Consider the following 20,680-nt stretch of genomic DNA (forward strand, 5'->3'; position numbering starts at 1 on the left):
CTCCTGGGTTCAAGTGACTATCCTGCCTCAGCCTCCCAAGTAGCTGGGATTACAGGCGCACGCCACCACACTTGGAGATATATATATATATATATATATTGTATTTTTAGTAAAGAAAGGGTTTCACCATGTTGCCCAGGATGGTCTTGATCTCTTGACCTCATTATCCGCCCACCTTGGCTTCACAAAGTGCTGGGATTACAGGCGTGAGCCACTGTGCCCAACCTGTCCCAGAATTCTCTACTGCAGCAGCCTCTGAGGGGCTGGATCCCCCGCCTCTCTACCCATTGGAGTAAGAGAAGTCAGCCCTTTCCAATCTGCCCCTGAGGGGAACCATGAAGCTCTCGGAACACGCGGCCCCTCCTCAGGCTCAGGCTGGCTCGGGGCATCTGCACGCCTGTACCTGAACAAGGGACTTGCTTGAAACGGCAGCCACCCTGGGCTGGGGACCAAGCACGCTCAGGGGAAAACCCAAAAAGGCTACTGTGTCTCACTAGCTCTGTGATACACAAATAAGGAGGGAAGCCAAACGTTGGTTCTTCTAAGAGGGTAACTGCAGAGGAAGGCTGGGCCGCTGCGTTTTCGGGAGCAGCAGGTGCAGGGGCCGATGGAAAACTCGGGCTGGGCTGGAGCGGCCCCTGGTGGCAGGTCGGTGGAGAGACACCCGGCACCCGGCCACGTGGCCCGCGCGGGGCGCGCGCATTTCAGGAAGACACAGAGGCGGAAGGAAAAGCTCGGCCTTTTCATTGAAAATGCAGCGAGTATGGATTCCACAGGAGCCTCTTCAGCATCAGTCTAGTGTGGGATTCATACACCTTGAGCCTCTTTCAAAGTGAAACAGAGAATCTCACTGCAAATTTTAAATCCCACTGTAAATTCCAAAATTAGACCTGCCCGGGAAAGGCCGCCCACTAACAAAATGCCAAGCGTCTTTCTTGAAAAACTGGAAAGCCGTGTTTCGTTGCTCTTCCTGTGGACAACACAGCATAGGGTCAGGAGTGGGGCCTGGAGTCGGACGCATGCACGTTCAGAGGCTGGGGCCACTGCTCCCAAACTGTGTGCTCTAGGTCCAGCTTTTACACCCCTCCTAGCCTCAGTTTCCCCATCTGTAAAGTGGGGATGATCCTTGAACCTCCCACCATAGGACTGTTATTACCATTAAGTCATATGGGAAATACGAAGTCCTTAGCACAGCGCTTGAAGTAAAGGAAGCACTCTAAAACAAACAAGCAAACAAACAAAAACAACCAACTGGAAGCCACTGAAGCCTTCATGGGGTGAAACAGCGGATTACGGGGCAAAGGCTCTCGCTGGCCAGGTTCTGGCGTGTCCCGGGCACCATGCATCCTGTCCATGAGCTCATGTCATTGTGGTGATGGGGAAGGCTTGGTGCGTGCCAGGAGTGTGGTGGAGGAGCTGGTGTTCACTGGGCACCTGTTCCTGCTGAGCATTGCGAGGTAACTTTATGTTCCCACCAGGATGAACTCCTCACAACGGCCCTACAGAGCAGGTCCTGTGAGCCCAACTTTGAGATGAGGAAATTGAGACACAGAGAGGTTCGGTCACCTGCCCCAGTTTAGCTGGCAACCTCACCCAGGTCTGATGGTCCAAGCCCTCAGCTTTTGGAGCAGGGCTCAGGCCAAACTCTGCTACTTGCCTTGCCAGTAAACTTAGGGACCCAATTTAAGGCTGCAGACCTGGATAAAATAATCTCAAAGTGACCTTTATTTTTTAGGTGGAGTCTCACTCTGTCACCCAGGCTGGAGTGCAGTGGTGTGCTCTCAGCTCACTGCAACCTCTGCCTCCCAGGTTCCAGTGATTCTCCTGTCTCAGCCTCCTGAGTTGCTGGGACTACAGACGCATGTTACCAAACCTGGCTAATTTTTGGTTTTGTTTTTGTTTTTTTTGAGATGAGCCTCGCTCTGTCACCTAGGCTGGAGTGCAATGGCCAGATCTTGGCTCACTGCAACCTCCGCCTCCTGAGTTCAAGCGATTATCTCACCTCTGCCTCCCGAGTAGCTGGGATTATGGGCACCCACCAGCATGCCCAGCTAATTTTTGTATTTTTAGTAGAGATGGGATTTCACCATATTGGCCAAGAGTCAAGAGGTCTTGAACTCTTGACCTCAAGTGATCTGCCGCCTCAGCCTCCCAAAGTACTGGGATTACAAGCATGAGCCACTGTGCCCAGCCTACAGTGACTTTTTATAATGACAATACAATGTCAGGGTATTCTCCTTAATTAAAAAAAAAAAAAAAAAAGGCAAGCCCCATTCACAAAAAGGGGTCTTTAAGCTGCCAGCCCCCATCCCCCAGACTCTGCTATCAGCAGGGCTGGTCCACCGGGCAGCACTGGCCACTGTTGCCACAGCGTCCTATGCAAGCAGGTGCGTCAGAACCGGCTTATGGAGATATAATTGAATGATTGCCTCAGCGCGTGCCAGACCCTGCAAACATAATAACAGATGACGTTTGGGGCCGGCTCCAGGCTGTGACGTGCTGGCCCCAGAGAATATTGTCTCTGCTATTACAACAGATGCTGTTAATAGCCATCTATTTGTAGTTCCGGGCTTTTACCAAGATAAGCAGGCTTTTGGCAGGCACGGGTTGTTTGAAGGTTTAAAATTAGTACAAGAGAAGTTTGAGATGTTCTAATTACTTGTAACTTCAAATAACACGATGCTGCAAGGGACCAGCCTGTTTCCGGTGCCATTCTGGGAGGTGATGCCGGTTCCCAACCTGTAAAGGGTGACAGCTGAGGGCTTCCGTGTGCCACCTCCCCAGGCAGGCAGGGGCCGCAGCCACTGCAAGCCTCTGCCCACAGAACTCCATGACGACAGAACCGAGACCGCTCCCTGGATGTTAGCCTCTGAGACCATCACATATTGGCACTCGTTTGAAAGCCAGGCAAACGCGGGCTCCAATCCTGGCTTCACACGGTGGGGCTTTGCAAGTTGTTTTATAGGTCTGTGGCCCAGACTAGACGTTTGTAAAAGGATAATGATGCCTACTTCAGGGGCCCATGGCAAGGACTGAGTACTGTGATGCTTACAAAGTAGCTCCCTAATAGTCCCTGGCACGCAGTGAGAGCTCAAATAATGATCGCCACTTACTTTTATTAGGACTGGTGTTATTGTTATTATTAAAATTACTATTATCACCCAGGCGCGGTGGCTCACGCCTGGAATCCCAGCACTTTGGGAGGCTGAGGTGAGCAGTCACTTGAGGTCAGACGTTTGAGTCCAGCCTGGGCAACATGGTGAAACCCCGTCTCTACTAAAAATACAAAAATTAGCCGGCTGTGGTGGCATGCGACTGTAGTCCCAGCTACTTGGAAGGTGGAGGTGAGAGAATCGCTTGAACCCGGGAGGTGGAGGTTGCAGTGAGCTGAGATCGCGTCACTGCACTCCAGCCTGGGCGACAGAGTGAGACTCCATCTCAATAAATAAATAAACAGTAAAATAAAATAAAATCGCTATCATCATTGCCATCGCCATCATCTCACCATGGCAGAGATCCGCAGTCCCCGGAAACAGATACCATGAGTCTCAAGGTAAGACCTGCACGTAAAGACGTCGAAAGATAAATATATCTTGAGAAGACATGTCTTCTCATGTCCATGACAAGGGGCTTTGCCAGCCGTGCAAGCACAAAAGAAGAAAGGTCCCTCATTCATCCGACAACATCCACTGAGTTTCTCCCGTGTGCCAGGCACCACGCTCAGTATGGGGGACAGAGGGAGGAGGCTGTGGGCTCAGACTTGTCCTTGCAGAGCTTGGAATCCAGGAGGGGCAGACAGTGGTGGAGATAAAAAGCTGTGTGTCTGGGAGGTGAAGGCGCGGGCTTTGGGGCCGTAAACTTGCTGGGGACACCCCATGGAAGTGGCATTTCAGCCCTGAAGATGAGTTTTTCTGTTTTGTCAGGTGAAGATAATGGCGGTTGCAGGCAGACAGGTACGACCAGTGGAAAGGGCCCTGGTGACAGCAGCCACCACGACAGAATAGGTGGGAGTACCAGCCGGCAGAGATGCTGTCGGGGACAGCGGGAGATGGGATTGGAGGGGCAACGGGGTCAGCGCCGGTGGTGGTGAAAGGAAGCGGGGCCTTCGCCAACAAACCCCAACAGGGTTTGTTTTGTTTTGTTTTTTTGAGAGAGAGTCTCGCTCTGTCACCCAGGCTGGATGCAGTGGTACAATCTTGGCTCACTGCCTCATAGTTTCAAGCAATTCTCCTGCCTCAGCCTCCCGTGTAGCTGGGATTACAGGCATGCACCACTACAAATGGCTAATTTTTGTGTATTTAGTAGACAGGGTTTTGCCATGTTGACCAGGCTGGTCTCAAACTCCTGACCTCAGGTGATCCGCCTGCCTTGGCCTTCCAAAGTGCTGGAATTATAGGTGTGAGCCACCACACCTGGCCCATCAACAGGTTTTGAATGTTCCAGTCTTTTTTTTTTTTTTTTTTGAGACGGAGTCTTGCTCTGTCCCCCAGGCTGGAGTGCAGTGGTGCGATCATGGCTCACTGCAGTCTCAACCTCCTGGGCGCAAGCCATCCTCCCCTGTCTGCCTCCTGAGTAGCTGGGACCACTATGCCCAGCTAATTTTTTTTACAAGACCACTGTTAAAAGCCCGGAAGAATCCCGCAGCTCGCGGTGGTGGGCCGTTCTGCATGTGCTAGAGTCTGTTCAGCATTTCAGACAGAAAAACCTCAGCAGTGCTCTTCCGTGGGTCTCCACCGTAGCTCCTTTGAAATCTCTGTTCTTTCTCTGCACCATGGCCCTCCCTTCCTCTCCAATACAAAGAGTCCACACTCAGCTCCCCTCGCTCCTCCTCCACCCCACACTGCCCTAGCACCTCACCCTCCCAGTGACTGACTCGTCCCCGGTTTTGCACACACCTGGGAAGCGTAGCTGGCCCGTCCTGCTCACCAGCCTTGCAGGCTTGGTGAGTAGATCATCCTTGTTTGCTCTTGCCAGGTGCAGCCGTGTGCAGTGGCCCATGAGGGGTCATCTGGGAGGGCACCAGGAAGCGTACGTGATGTCCACCACGAGAGGTGTGGGGAGCTACGGCAGTGCGTCCATCCACTGTGCTTGACGTCGTTTTTCTCCCCAGTGACCTTTTCCTGGACTTCCTAGCTGGATCTCCGTGAGTGCCAGGGCTGCTTCTGGGAAGGATTTTGGACCCAGCACATCACCTGGCACAGTCAGGGTTTGCTCAATATTTGCTGAGAGGAAACGGCAGCCACGTCACAGATTTACAATAGGAGCTTCTCGTATGGAGCAGAAATGTCCATTTGTTGCCTGTGGCTTTGCAGGAATTCCGAGCAGTGGTGAGAGGAAGTCACGGGTGACCACGGTGGGCATCACCGCCTGATAGGGTTGCCGGCTGGTCCTGAGCTCATCACCGCCTATCTTCTGCGTCCACAGTGATTTCTATTAAGTGCAGCGTTTCGTCAGGCAACCGCCCACAGCACTGAGGGGTGGGACGATGGCAAATTGACCCAGACGCTCAGTGGGTGCTAACCACGCGGCAGGTGCAGATGTGGACCCCCAGCCCCACGAGATTGGAGTGCTGTTCAGCCCCGCAGCACCCCTGTCTCCAAGGCTGAGGAACTGGGGTGGGAGGAGGAGGCACAGAGCCGTCTGAACACAGCTAGGGCCACTCACCGGCCCCTGCAGGGGAGCAACGCAGTGGGGAAGCCAGGAGCGAGGGAAGGTGCAGTTGCCGTGGGTGGGCACGGGGGCTCAGCTACTGGCACAGAGCAACACGAGGGAACCAGGGAAGAGCAGGAGGGAGGACATGGGGGTGGGTGTGGGGCTGGAGGACCGGGCGGTCCACAAGGTGGTCAGGACCTCAGTGTGGCTGGCGGCTGGGCGTGGGAGGGGCTGGGATGGAGTCGCGGGCCACCGTCCCCAGAGTGTTTCCCTAGGCAGAGTTCTCATTCCCCTTGTCAGGGGAGGGGACGGGCACAGAAAAGCACAGCAATGAGCCGGGAACAGAGCTGAGATGAAACCTCGGCCTCCCTTGTCTTCAGAACGAGAATTAATCCACAGAGGAGCCCAGGAAAACGCAGGGCACCGAAGTGATGGGTGCGGGGTGTGAGCGACGTGGCCAGCGTGGCCGCCCCACCACCAGCTCCATCCTGAGCGCTTCACAGACGTGGCCCTCTTCATCCACACAACTGCCCCGGGAGCCACTGAACGAGGCTCGATGAAACCTCGACTCGCGCTGCTGCGCACGTCCGACCACAGTCGCCTTTGATCACTTTTGTCACCCAGGGTCCTGTAGTCAGGGCTTTGTGTCTTCAACGGTCCCTGGGAAACAATCTACAAATCGAAGCTCCACCAAACTCACTCAGAGTCACAACATTTCTATCACTGACTGCTTTCCTCCAAGGCCCAAACTGGATTTATAAACTTCCAAAGAAAACTTCATATTGAAAAAGTGATGTACCCACAGTATGGTAGAATGACATTTACCGAGGAAAAATGGGGCCGGGCGTGGTGGAGTGAGCTTGTAGTCCCAGCTACTTCGGAGGCTAAGGTGAGAGGATGGTTTGAGCTCAGGAGAAGCTTGCAGTGAGCCCAGATGCATGTCAGCCTGGGCAACAGGGCCAGATCCTGTGCCAAAAATAATTTTTTTTTTTTTTTTTTTTTGGTGGCTCACACCTGTAGACACAGCTACTCAAGAGGCTGAGCTGGGAGGATCAATTGAGCTCAGGAAGAGGCTGCAGTGGGCTGTGATTGCACCACTGACTGCAGCCTGGGCAACAGAGCAAGATCCTGTCTCCAGAAAAAAAAAAAAAAGGAAAAACTATTGTTTATGCCGTCACCACCCAGTAAACATAGTTACTGATATTTTTACTCCCAGTGTAACTTTCTGGTCCCTTCCCATAACCACATGTATTTGGTAAGCATTTCTTTTTGTTTCAAAATAAGCCAGTAGCATTTAATAAGTAACAACAGTGTATTAGTCTGTTTTCATGTTGCTGATAAAGCCATACCGGAGACTAGGATATTTACAAAGACAAAGAGGTTGAATGAACTCACAGTCCCACGTGGCTGGGGAGGACTCACAGAAGGTGAAAGTCATGTCTTGCATGGCGGCAGGTGAGAGAGAGTGAGAACCAAGAGAAAGGGGTTACTCGGGAGGCTGAGGCAGGAGAATGGCGTGAACCCAGGAGGCAGAGCTTGCAGTGAGCTGAGATTGCACCACTGCACTCCAGTCTGGGCAACAGAGCGAGACTCCGTCTCAAAAAAAAAAAAGAAAAAAATCAGATTGGCAGGGTGCAGTGGCTCACACCTGTAATCCCGGCGTTTTGAGAGGCTGAGGTGGGTAGATAGCTTGAGGTCAGGAGTTCAAGACTAGCCTGGCCCACATGGTGAAACCCCGTCTCTACTAAAAATACAAAAATTAGCCAGGCATGGTAGCACACACCTGTAATCCCAGCTACTCAGGAGGCTGAGGCGGGAGAATCGCTTGTACCTGGGAGGCAGAGGTTGCAGTGAGCCAAGATCATACCACTGCACTCCAGCCTGGGTGACAGAGCGAGACTCTGTCTCAAAAAACAAACAAATTAACAACAAACAAACAAACAAATAAAAAACCCATCAGATCTCGTGAGATTTAATCATTACCACGAGAACAGTATGAGGGAACTGCTATAATTCAAGATGAGATTTGCTGGGGACACAGACAAACCATATAAAACAGCTACTTGCTAAATTACATCCCTAGGCCAGGCATGGTGGCTCACACCTGTAATCCCAACACTTTGGGAGGCTGAGGTGCGCGGATCACCTGAGCTTAGGAGTTCAAGACCAGCCTGGCCAACACGGCAAAACCCTGTCTCTACTAAAAATACAAAAATTAGCTGGGCATGGTGGCAGATGCCTGTAATCCCAGCTACTTGGGAGGCTGAGGCAGGAGTCATTTGAATCCGGGAGGTGGAGGCTGCAGTGAGCTGAGATCATGCCACTGTGCTTCAGCTTGGGCCACAGAGCAAGGCTTCATCTCAAAAAAAAAAAAAAAAAAAAAAAAAAATTACATCCCTGGTCTATGAATATTACCACAAAGACTGACCCGCTGGCATAAGCCCTCTCGGCATCCTCAGTCCACTCCCTCCACCCTCTCCTACACTCAGCCACTCTGCCTGTTCCCTGAACCTGCGAGGCTTGTTTCTGCCCAGGCCCTTGGACTTGCAGCTTCACAGTTAGAGAAGAGTCCTCAGACAAGACACAGGATGCCCAGTTAAGTTTGAATTGCAAAGAAAGCAACACATTTTTAGTGTAGATCCCAAATATTTAGCATCGGTATGGTTTGTGTAATATTTAGGATGCTCGTATTTTAAAACGGTGATGCAGGAATGCTTCTCCCCACGGTCACGAAGCTGACACTTTCTTAGCAGCTGGGACTTGGGTCCAGCGGGGTCTTTTCTGACCATGTTGTGTAATGCTCACAACCTCCCTCAGTGGAGTCATCTCTGGCCCATCACCTGGTTTCATTTTCATCATAGCACTTATTGCTATCCAAAACCATCTTCTTTCTTAGGTACATATTTGTTTATTTTTCTGTAAACTTGCATAGAGAAGTACCTATTTACTAATTAATGTTTACTAATTTTCTTATCTCACACGAACACAAGCTCCTTGGGAGCAGGGGTTTCCCTGTCTTGATTGATCCTTTGTCCCTATAAAAGACCACACAGCACAGAGGGGTCGCCGTGCGCCTGGGAAGCATCTGGGAAGCTCGACAATTAGAAATGGGCTTTTGGATCCAAATGATAACGATAGTGGCTCCACTGCCTGACATTTTGTCCAACATGATCCCACCCCTGGCCACAGTTGATTGGACAGGGATGGCACTCAAACCATGCTGGACCAATCGGAGCCCCTTCCTCAGTCCCGCTCCTAATTAGTGCAGGGCTGGGCCAATCAGAGACACTGCCTGGGAATTTGGAATTGGAATCGAGCAAGAACAGGAACAGTGGCTCCCCGGTGGCCGAATCTCTAACAGGTAAACTTTGGAAGCTGTTTGGTACATTTTCATTTTTCAGTCTCGAGGACCAAAAAAGCAGAGAAAACATCTGTAGAGAGAGACTGGACACTGACTTCTACCAAACTTCCCCCAAAATATTCACACCCAGGCCTGAGGGGAGGAACAGGCGCTACATATAGAATGGACATGAAAACACACATGTGTGCACACATGCACACATGACACATGTGCACACACGAACACACATGCACACGTATACACACGTGCTTACACAGTGCAGACACGTACACAAACACACATGCACACTTGTATACACACGTGCTTACACAGTGCACACGTGCACACACGTACACAAGCACACATGCACAGGAACACACACGTACACATGTATACACACATGTATGCACACAGTGCACATGTGCACACATGCACAGGAACACACACACAAACACACATGAACACACACATGCACACACGTAGTCGTTTTAGGAACTAGACTGCCAGTTTATGAATTTGCAATGCCAAATAACTTTCCCAGGATATAAGCATGATGGTCACATCCTTTCCTCTCAGTCCAGGGGTCGTCCTTGAACCGCACAGCCACAGTCCCAGCCCTGACAGTGCCAGGATTCCCCTCCAAGGAATTCACTCTTCCCCTGCCTCTCATCTTGGAGCTGCCAATCTGTGTCCCACCAGAGGAGCCAAAAGGTTCCTAGAGCCTGCTCCTCTCACGGGGACAGCCCGGCAGGCACCCATCCCCCAACCCCGGGCTCTCAGGCCTCGTTTGGATTTATTTTGAAGGAAGCTATTGTCTACTAAATGCTTAATTCTCCCAGAACGGTGCCAAGCACTTCACACAGCCCTGCCCAATGAGCGGGGCCCTCCCGCACCTTTAGGGATTAAGCTGAGCTCTGTGAGAGCACTCGAGGTGGGACAGGCACAGCGTGGCAGCACGTGGATCCGGCTGCTGTTTTCCTTTGTGACTGGCACCTCTCCTCTCCCCCTTCCCTCCTCCACCCGCTTTGCTCCTCCCCACCCCCTGTCCCCCACAGCTTTTCCTCCTTGGCCTTCAAGGCCATACACATTCCCTGGAAAGAGCCTTTGCCGCCACCTCTGTTACTCATCGTCCTTGGCCTGTGCTCGCTCCAAGTGCTGGCACCCCCAGCTCCTAGGAAAACTGCTGGCAGTGTCCGCAGATGGAAATTTCCTTGGCCTCTCCGTTTATTTTGCTTTGTTTCTGGCCCTGCCACGGTGTGGTCCAGGCCTCCAGAGCCTGTCTGTGCACAGTTGTCTGCACCTCATCTGCTCCCTTCCTTTCCTCTCACCGGCACTGCCCCTCCTTCCACCCAGGGTTTGCTGTGTTTTCGTCTTATTCTTCTCTGTTTCTCTCTGAAAACCTTTCTCTAGCCCTACCTGTCCCTTCATCTGAGGTTCTCCTTCCCTCTGTCCCCGGAGGCTCCTGATTCCCAATCCGGGTGAACAAAGAGGACAGAAAATCTGCGAAGCAGAGGACCGAGAACCTGGAAAAATTGGCTGCAGAGATGCGGAAGGGACCGGGAGCACGTGAAGCTGAGTAGGAGAGAAAGAAAAAGGAAACTGGGTTTCGGAGAAAATGACAAATAAAGTGAAACCAGATTGGCCTGTGTGGACGGGAGCCAAGGGAGGGATGACCCGGCTCATTTCCATGGCCTGGGAGAGACACCGGATCCTTCTTTTGGTCTGTGGCAGGGAGGGGCAAGATCCTTTGAGCAGATGTGAAGCCGGTGGAGAAGCCAAAAGTGAGGTCGGGACAAGGTCAGAGGCTGACCCTGGGAGACAGACAGCGGCAGTGGCCTTGGACCTGAGAGCTACCGAGTCAGGGAGGGGCCGAGGTCAGCTTGGGGTCCACAGCAGGGTGCACGTCCAGCGAGGAGGGCGCCCCATCCTCACTCTGGGAACAGCATCCTCGGCTGTCCTGCGGGACTGCTGCTCTCCACTCTCCGAACATACTTTGCTCCAGGCAGGGTCACCCTCGGGCTGGCCAGACAAGCGGCCAAAGCCGGGCCCCTGAGAATCAGCCCTGGGACGGTGGCTGGAACTGCCGGGAAAGAGGAGACTTCGCTCCACTGGAGGCCAAGTCACAGTCTCGGGTGGCCGCCTTCACCCCATCGGGAACCCCCATGAGTATCCCCTGGGGAAAGCAGAGCCTGGGAGAGCCCTCAGAGGAAAGTGGAGCCTGGGGGAGCCCTCAGAGGAAAGTGGAGCCTGGGGGAGCATTCAGAGGAAAGCGGAGCCTGGGGGAGCACTCGGAGGACAGCGGAGCCTGGGGGAGCACTCCGAGGAAAGCAGGGCCTGGGGGAGCACTTAGAGGACAGCAGAGCCTGGGGCAGCACTCGGAGGACAGTGGAGCCTGGGGAGCACTCAGAGCCCTGGCAGTCATCAACCCCTGCACCTGGTTGCAGCCCGGACTCTTTAGGATCAGAGCCGGCAAATCTCCCTCTTCTTTGCTTATGCCAGTTTGAGGTGGGGTTCTGCCAGGTACAACCAAAAAGAAGTCTTAAGAAGTCTTCACGGAATTCCTCACTTGGAGAGCAGCAGTGAGATCCCAGGCTGCAGGGACAAGAGGGAGGAAGGCAGGGGGCAGTGGCGAGTGGGAGATGGCTCATGCTGACTCTGGAGCTGACGGTGCAAATCTCTTCCCAACTCCACCATCAGTGACTGTACCTTGGAATCTTGAACTCAGCCGTGCAGGAGTGTTTGCACCACGGAAAGTGGCGAACACCACACATCAACGCTTTTGTCCCTCCACCCAGCCCCGGAAAGCCAGCTGCTAGGCCTGTACCAGCATTCCCCACCCATGGACTCAGGAGGGCTGGGCTTACCTGGGACCACTTCTGAAAGCTGCACCAGGCCCAGCTTCCCCGAGGACAAGGCTGACTCACGGAGCGAGGACAAGGCAGACTCACAAAGTGAGGACAAGGCTGAGCTGCAGTCGGCACAGGTGGAGTTAAACAGGCCATAGCCAACTCGCCCCTCGCCCGGGGTCTGCATAGACCCCACCTGCAGCCAAATTACATTTGCGCACACAGTAAAAGGATTAAAACTGATGATCCTCCTGCTCTCTCCTTTCCATTTCTTTGCTCTCAGTTTAGTCACTGTTTTTGTTTGTTTGTTTGTTTGTTTTGAGACAATGTCTCACTCTGTCGCCCAGGCTGGAGTGCAGTGGTGCGATCTCAGCTCACTGCAACCTCCGCCTCCTGGGTCCAAGCAATTCTCCTGCCTCAGCCTCCCCAGTAGCTGGGACTACAGGTGTGCACCACCACACTTGGCTAATTTTTGTATTTTTAGTAGAGACAGGGTTTACCCATGTTGGCCAGGCTGGTCTCGAACTCCTGACCTCAGGTGATCCACCCACCTCTGCCTCCCAAAGTGCTGGGATTACAGGCGTGAGCTACTGCGCCTGGCCAATTTAGTCACTTTTATTTTTATTTTTTTTTTGAGACTAAGTCTCACTTTGTCGCTCAGGCTAGAGTGCAGTGGCGTGATCTCGACTCACAATGTCCACCTCCCAGGTTCAAGCGATTCTCCTGCCTCAGCCTCCCCAGTAGCTGGGATTACAGGTGCTTGCCACCACATCCAGCTAATTTTTGTATTTTTACTTTTTTTTGAGACCGGGTTTCACTCTTGTCACCCAGGCTGGAGTGCGAAGGCACAATCTCGGCTCACTGCAACCTCCGCCTACCAGGTTCAAGCAATTGTCCTGCCTCAGCCTTCCGAGTAGCTGGGATTACAGGCATGCACCACCACGCCTGGCTACTTTTGTATTTTTAGTAAATATGGGGTTTCTCCCTGTTGGTCAGACTGATCTCGATCTCCTGACCTCAGGTGATCCACCCGCCTCGGCCTCCCAAAGTGCTGGGATTACAGGCGTAAGCCACTATGCCCGGTCAATTTTTGTATTTTTTAGTAGAGATGGGCTTTCACCATGTTGGCCAGGCTGGTCTCGAACTCCTGACCTCAAGCAATCCACCTGCCTCAGCTTCCCAAAGTGTTGGGATTACAGGCATGAGCCACCGCACCTGGCCACTTTTATTTGTTTGCTTGTATCAGGACTCTTGGAAGCAAGTGATAGGAACTTAAACTGATTTTAAAAAGAGGCTTATTAGTACAGGGGTTAACTGGGCTTCAGGTACAGCTACATTCAGATGCCCTGAAATTGGCTTGGGCCTTGATTTCTCCCCTTCTTGGCTTTGTCCTCTCATGTGGACACTTTCTCAGGAGGGCCCTCACCTGTTGTGGGGCACAGCTGACTTTTGCCCAGCCACGGAAATAATCTCTTTAAATACGTCCTAGGAAAAAAAAACTCCTTGGCTCTCATTGGCTGGTCTTGAGTCACATGCCCATGCCTGGCCCCATTGCTGCAGCCAGTGACAAGGATGTTCTGAGAGGCCACACCCAGGTCCCCACCCACTCCTGTCTCTGGACCCCCGTGAATGGGAGTCGGGGATGGGCTCCCAAGGAAAACAAGAACGTTGGACCCAGGAGGCAGGAGGATGGAGGCCGAGCCAGCAACACAGCAGATGCCCTTACAAAACCACGGACTGTCAGGATCAGCGGCACCTGGGAGCCTGCTGGCATGAGATTCTTGGCTCTGCCTTGCACCTGCCAAGTCAGAATGTCTAGAGGAAGTGAATTTTATTCACTGATGTGAATATCCTCGCCAGGACCAGGTGCGGTGGGGAAGGGGAGGTCCCAGGGAAAGTTCCGAGGCTGTTCCTGGAGAGGGTGTGCCACACAGACAGGCACGAAGGTGGAGATTCTTGACCTAAAGCAGGCTTTGACTTGTGATCCTGGGGGATAATTACCATCTGCGGTTTTCTTGTTTTCCAGCCTAAAACCTGAGGCTGGGTTCCCTTGGGAATACAGAAACATCTAGATTCCAAGGCACACATGCTGCCACTAGCTAAACAAAAAATAACAAGTGTGCCCTTAAAGCACCGCAGAGATGTCCCTGCTCCACTGTCAACAGTTCTTGTTCTTGCCCTGGGGGGTGAGGGACGGGCCTCCTGCGCAGACCTCAAGGCCTACTGGACACAGCCTCTGCTGGGCTTGAGCCAGAGGCCCGTCTGGGCCCTGGGCCAGCTGCCGGCTCTCCTGGGGACCGACTGTGACCTTAGCCTCACTCACCCAGGGTGCTGGTGCTTCCTCTCTGCGTGGAGCTCAGCTCCTGGTGGCCTCCTGCTCGATTTTTATGGATGTTGGATGCAGATTCTTTAAGGGTGCCCGCTCCCCAGATTCCCTTCTTTGCAGAGCACAGGGTCCCATTGGGAGGCCTCTGTGGCCTCTGACCAAGGAGTTCCCCAAACCTCTTTTTTCGCATCTGTAAAATGGGGACTGGTTTGTGTCTCCCACGACCGTTGAAAGACTGCAGTTGTGCAAGTGAAGCCCTTGGCGAGAAGTGAGTTGGTGACGGGCTAGAATCTGCAGTCAGAACGGAAGCCAGCTCCTCGCACTGGGTCACTCACCCTTGGCAGTCGCCCCTTCTCTAAGCCTCCATTTCTTCTTACATAAAATGAGGGTCCCGCAATACTTTCTGTAGTGGCTTCTGTTTTGTGCCATGCTGCTATTCATGGATGGCAGCGCTTTTTTTTTTTTTTCTTTTGAGATGGAGTCTCACTCTGTCGCCCAAGCTGGAGTGCAGTGGCTCAGTCTCTGCTCACTGCAAACTCCACCTCCTGGGTTCAAGTGATTCTACTGCCTCAGCCTCTCCAGTAACTGGAACCTCAGCTGTGCGCCACCGGCTAATTTTTGTATTTTTAGTAGAGATGGGGTTTCACCATGTTGGCCAGGCTGGTCTTGAACTTCTGACCTCAGGTGATCCACACACCTCGGCTTCGCAAAGTGCTGGGATTACAGGCATGAGCTAGCTCGCCCAGCCTGGCAGTGCTTTTAAAGGAGGTCCGTCCACATACCTTCCTCCTCCTAGTCGTATCAGGATTCCCCTGGGGCCTCCTGCTCCCCACTGCGTGAGGTCTTGGTGAGGACATTAGCCGGGTGCCTGATGCTCCAGCAACTGAGGGCCGGGTATTGGCTCAAAGTAAGATCCCCAGGCGTGTGGGACACACCCGGGAGGAGGCAGATGGGATGCCTGCCGGAGAGGACGTGGGGCTGCGGCTGCGTCGGGGCCCCCGGGTTTGATGATTCCCCAGGAAGAGTCACCGGGTCCAGCACAGAGCCACCCTCAGAGCTAAGCTACATTCAGCAAAAGGATGCAGAGCGAGATCAGCCACGCGAAGAGGTGCCTGGGCTGTATCTGGAGGACTCCAGGGGAGACACACAGGACAGATTTAATTCTCCCCTAAACCAGCAGCAACAACACGTGTGACGTGTTCTGTACCAGGGCAGCTCACTAGCGACTCAGTGCCCAAGGGTTTATTGGGAGCTGTTCACATAGGCACCTGATACCCAGCACGTGGCCCAATTCCAGACTCGCCGCAGGAGGGAGAGCAGGTGTTCGGCATGAAGGCAGCTTACAGTGCCACCAGCTGGTGCTGGGAAAACACCAGGTAGGACCTGACAGCCACCCTGATAAAAATGCAAACATAATAGGCATAGAGAGAACCTTCTCAAACCGCAGAGCATCCGCCTGGAACTTCCAAGAATCATGGTGAAGGTTTGCTGAGATGATCCGCAGAAGCCCCTGGCCAAGCGCTGGAACCCAGTAAGGGCCTGGTGGCTTCCAGGACCTCTCAAGTCACCTCCCAGCCCACCCCGTTCCTCCACCACCGTCTCCCACCTGCATCTCCCCGGACCGCCTCCTATTTAATCCCTGCTCCCCTCCAGGCGCCTCCTCAGTCTGTCCTTCACAGCAGCTGGGGGGTCCATTTAAAAGGTCAGCCAGGGCTGGGCGTGGTGGCTCATGTCTGTAATCCCAGCACTTTGGGAGGCCAAGGTGGGCGGATCACCTGAGGTCAGGAGTTTGAGAGTAGCCTGGCCAACATGGCGAAATCCCGTTTCTGCTAAAAGTACAAAAATTAGCCGGGTGTGGTGGCAGCCACTTGTAATCCCAGCTACTCGGGAGGCTGAGGCAGAAGAATCACTTGAACCCAGGAGACAGAGATTGCAGTGAGCTGAGATCGCGCCACACACTCCATCCTGAAGGACAGAGCAAGACTCTGTCTCAATAAATAAAATAAAGGTCGGCCAGGTCACCGCCTGCTCAAGCCTGCAGTGATCTCATTTCCAGGCTCCCGACACCCCTGCCCTGCTGTGGGCCCATCTTCCTTGCAGGCCTCTGCCTAGATTATCAAGGCCAGTGTGGGCGTCACAGCCACCACTGCCTTCTGTCCTCCACCCCGTTCTGAGTTCCTCTTCCAACGTGCAAAGTGTTCGCATTTCGATTAGCTTGTCTCTCCCAACCCCTGCAGAGCAAGCCCTGCGGGAAGGGGTTTTTCCTTTCTAGGTGCACCTGTGTGCATGCAGATGCTGGCGGCATTCTCATCTGTAAAGTGAGCACCAGTCTCCGGTCCCCTCGAGAACCTTCGCACCATCCCCCGGGTGTGTCCTCCCCCAAGCGAGTCTCCGTCCCTGCCCCAGCAGCACAAGGAAAGCAGCACCTTCCTGCTCTCCTCCCTCTACTCCGCAAAGCCCCCGATCCTGCGGAGAGGAGAAAGTCCTCAAGCTCCAGCTGGCACTTACCTGATGCCTCGGTGACATCGTCAAATTCCACCTGGAAGAGGTAGCCAGTGTTCCAGACGTACAGGCAGGATACTGCGTCATAGGAGACCCTGAGTGGCTTTAGCCGGGGGTCGTAGATGCTGTCCCTCCACTGGATGTTGATGGGAGACTGCCGGGTGCCCCCTGGCACAGAGCCTGGGCCTGTCCAGAGTGGGTGCACTGCAGGGAGAGAGAGGGAGACCCTGAGTGAGGCATCAGCTTCATCCTGTGTTTTGGACGGACAGAGCAGAAACCCGGCCGCACGAGACCCCACAGGTCTCGGCTCACGGGAAACTGGCACGTGGGGGCCCCTGGGCAGCTGGACATGCGCCCACAGGGTGTTCGCCTTCTCCTCTCTTTTCCACACCACCTGGGGACTCTCTTTCCCATCTGGAAGCAACTCCCTCGGCCTGTGCCGCCCGTATTGATGGGTTTTTGACTTCTGTGTTGCCGTCGCCACAGAGTGGCCAGGAGAAGTACGGAGAGACCTTGGGGAGGGCAGGTGGACGGAGGAGGGCGCTGTCCGGAAGGCAGGCTGAGTGCAGTGGGGTTCTTGTCTCTCCAGAAGGGTTTGAAACCTCCCTTCCTCCTCACAGGAATCCCACCTAATGGGTCCTGTGGAAACTGGAGCTGCTTTGGAACTCTCACCCTCCAAGCCCTCTGGCAAGGAGGAAATGAAATCTCAGCGTGGAGAAAATTAAGCGGAGTGGCAGCCCCTCTACCCACTTCCTCGAGGCTCATTTCAAACTGCTTTGATTGTCCTTTTTAAAGTAAGAGCCACTAATCAAAAACAGTCGAGAGGCCAGGAACAGTGGCACACGCCTGTAATCCCACCACTTTGGGAGGCGAGGCGGGCGGGTCATCTGAGGTCAGGACTTTGAAACCAGCCTGACCAACATGGTGAAATCCCATCTTTACTGAAAATATAAAATTAGCTGGGTGTGGTGGTGGGCGCCTGTAATCCCAGCTACTTGGGAGGCTGAGGCAGGAGAACAGCTTGAACCCAGGTGGAGGTTGCAGTGAGCCGAGATCACACCACTGCACTCCAGCCTGGGTGACAGAAACTCTGTCTCCAAAAAAAAAAAGCAGAAAAGTTTATGCGTGAAGCAGCAGCTGTCCATGATCGCACCCCACGGTGTGTGTCTGCCCCGCCTATTCTCTGTGCAGTAGCCTTATTTGAAGACAGAGCTGGATTTTTCTTTTTTTTTTCCTTAAGAGACAGGGTCTGAAGACTCCTTGGGATATCCTGCTCTCGAAACCTGAGAGCAGCTTCCAAATACAGAGTCTACAGAGTCCCCTTATCTGGGGACGTCACCCCAGAGGCCTGGCGTGCCCTGCGGCTCCTGTCCTCACCTTCACAGGCCTGAGCTAAACCAGCTCAGGTTCTCAAAGGGGATTAAATGGAATAGTCTTTTTTTTTTTTTTTTTTTTTTTTTTGAGACGGAGTCTCGCTCTGTCGCCCAGGCTGGAGTGCAGTGGCGCGATCTCGGCTCACTGCAAGCTCCGCCTCCCAGGTTTACGCCATTCTCCTGCCTCAGCCTCCCGAGTAGCTGGGACTACAGGAGCCCGCCACCTCACCCGGCTAGTTTTTTGTATTTTTTAGTAGAGACGGGGTTTCACCGTGTTAGCCAGGATGGTCTCGATTTCCTGACCTCGTGATCCGCCCATCTCGGCCTCCCAAAGTGCTGGGATGACAGGCTTGAGCCACCGCACCCGGCCCTGGAATAGTCTTTTTTTGAGATCAGGTTTCACTGTGCCGCCCAGGCTGGAGTGCAGTGGTGCCAGTCGCCACAGCCTCGAACACCCAGGCTGAAGTGATCCTCCCATCTCAGTCTCCCAAGCAGCTGGGACTACAGGTAAACACCACCACGCCTGGCTAACTTTTTCATTTTTTGTAGAGACAAGGTCCCACTATGTTGCCCAGGCTGGTCTCAAACTCCTGGCCTCAAGCGATTCTCCTGCCTCTCCCAAAGTGAGTCAGGCATCTCCCAAAGTGCTGGGATTAGAGGTGTGTACCACCACACCAGGCGAGGATTTTTTATTTTAATGAACAAGGTTTTTACTGTGTATATTATCTTGTAAATTGCCTTTTTTCATTTAACATTGTGAACTCATTTTGTCAATAAAAAAAAAATATATATATATATACAATTCTTTTTAATGGTGATACATTGTACAATTATGACACAATGTTTAAAATCCATTATTTGGTGATGATATTTAGGTTATTTCCAACTTCTTGCAGTTAAAGCTGTGATGAAGTTGCTGTTCTTTCTCTGTATTCTCATCTGGATTATTTTCTTCTTACAAACTCCTAACCACAGAATTGCTGGGTCAAAGGGTGTGTCCAGTAGAAGTCTAGAAAACAAGGATAAAGATGGATAGCCCTGGCTGGGCATGGTGGCTCACGCCTATAATCCCAGCACTTTGGGAGGCCGAGGTGGGTGGATCATCTGAGGTCAGGAGTTTGAGACCAACCTGGCCAACATGCTAAAACCCTGTCTCTACTAATAATGCAAAAATTAGCCAGGTGCAGTGGCTCATGCCTGTAATCCCAGCTACCTAGGAGGCTGATGCAGGAGAATGACTTGAACCTGGGAGGCGGAGAGTGCAGTGAGCAGAGATGGCGCCATTGCACTCCAGCCTGGATGACAAAAGCAAATTCAGTCTCAAAAAAAAAAAAGATGTATAGCCCTGTTGGAAATGCTTCTCCAGCCGAGTCAAATGGTTAGTGCATTGCTGTGTTTTGTTCTTTAATGAACTTGAAAAATTTTTAAACTGTTATTTAATAAGTAAACCATCAGAGGTCAGTAGAATGTATAATACATGTTTAAGTTAAAAAGTGCCGGGCGGCCGGGCGCGGTGGCTCAAGCCTGTAATCCCAGCACTTTGGGAGGCCGAGATGGGCGGATCACGAGGTCAGGAGATCGAGACCATCCTGGCTAACATGGTGAAACCCCGTCTCTACTAAAAAAATACAAAAAACTAGCCGGGCGCGGTGGTGGGCGCCTGTAGTCCCAGCTACTTGGGAGGCTGAGGCAGGAGAATGGCGTGAACCCAGGAGGTGGAGCTTGCAGTGAGCCGAGATCGTGCCACTGCACACCAGCCTGGGTGACAGAGTGAGGCTCTGTCTCCAAAAAAAAAAAAAAAAAAAAAAGATTGCAGAATCACAGAAGAATGTTTGTTCTAAAATCGCATCTTATCTACTCATCAGTGTTAAAAAGTCCTATGGGAGATAATGGTGATGATAGATAGTAGGTTGGTTGTGTGCCTGTTTATTTTAATTTTCTCTCTTGGCTTTTCCTCTCCCCCATCAACGTGCTTGGTAACATCTGCTAGGGGTCTGCTGTCTGTCTCGTCAACCAGAATCTAAGAGGGGCTTGGTCATTTTGCTGGCCTGTGCATTCCCATGCTTTGACGGCATCTGGCACTATGAATGTTTGTTGAATGAATAATCCCTAGTGTGGATTAACTGCCCCTGCCCCTTACAGATGAGAAAGCAGAGGGCCAGGCGCTGGAGTCACTTTTCCAAGACGTCCAGCAAGCTCGCTGCAGTCTGAACTAAGATCCTGGCCTCTGGGAATCTCTACTAGAGCTTCTGGCTGCTCTAGGCTGTTGCCCAGGTCTCCGGAGTGTTCCCCTGTTTTTTGTAGACCAGTGGGGAGGACACCCCTAAGCCCTTCCCCAGCGGAACCTGAAGCCTGAAATCCCATCAACATCAGACCTGGGCGCCTGGCTTCCCTATTAAGGTGGACGTGTTGTGAGGGCAGCTGTGGGTGACGGGCCCTCCCTGGCAGGCTGGGCGGGCAGGAGGGAGCGGTGGGGACTGCGGCATGTGGAGAGCACAGGGTGACTCTGAGAGGGTCTGCTGCTACCCCGCTGGGCAGGAGAGGGAGGGGGAGGGAGCCCTCTGCTGCCAGATTTTTGTATTTCGCTCTTTTTTATTTTGAGACAGAGTCTCCCTCTGTCGCCAGGCTGGAGTGCAGTGGT

General features: G+C 52.9%; 1 protein-coding gene across 1 annotated transcript in view; it reads right to left on the bottom strand.

Moving 5' to 3' along the window:
* CA5A (carbonic anhydrase 5A) overlaps positions 1-20,680 on the bottom strand; it is a 49,767-nt gene that overhangs the window by 23,412 nt on the left and 5,675 nt on the right. The window contains exon 2 of the mRNA XM_025370763.1: positions 16,673-16,870. Within this exon, the coding sequence (XP_025226548.1) occupies positions 16,673-16,870 (198 nt within the window). The remainder of the gene's footprint in view (positions 1-16,672; positions 16,871-20,680) is intronic.

This window comes from Theropithecus gelada, chromosome 20, assembly GCF_003255815.1.
Source record: "Theropithecus gelada isolate Dixy chromosome 20, Tgel_1.0, whole genome shotgun sequence".
NCBI lineage: Eukaryota > Metazoa > Chordata > Mammalia > Primates > Cercopithecidae > Theropithecus > Theropithecus gelada.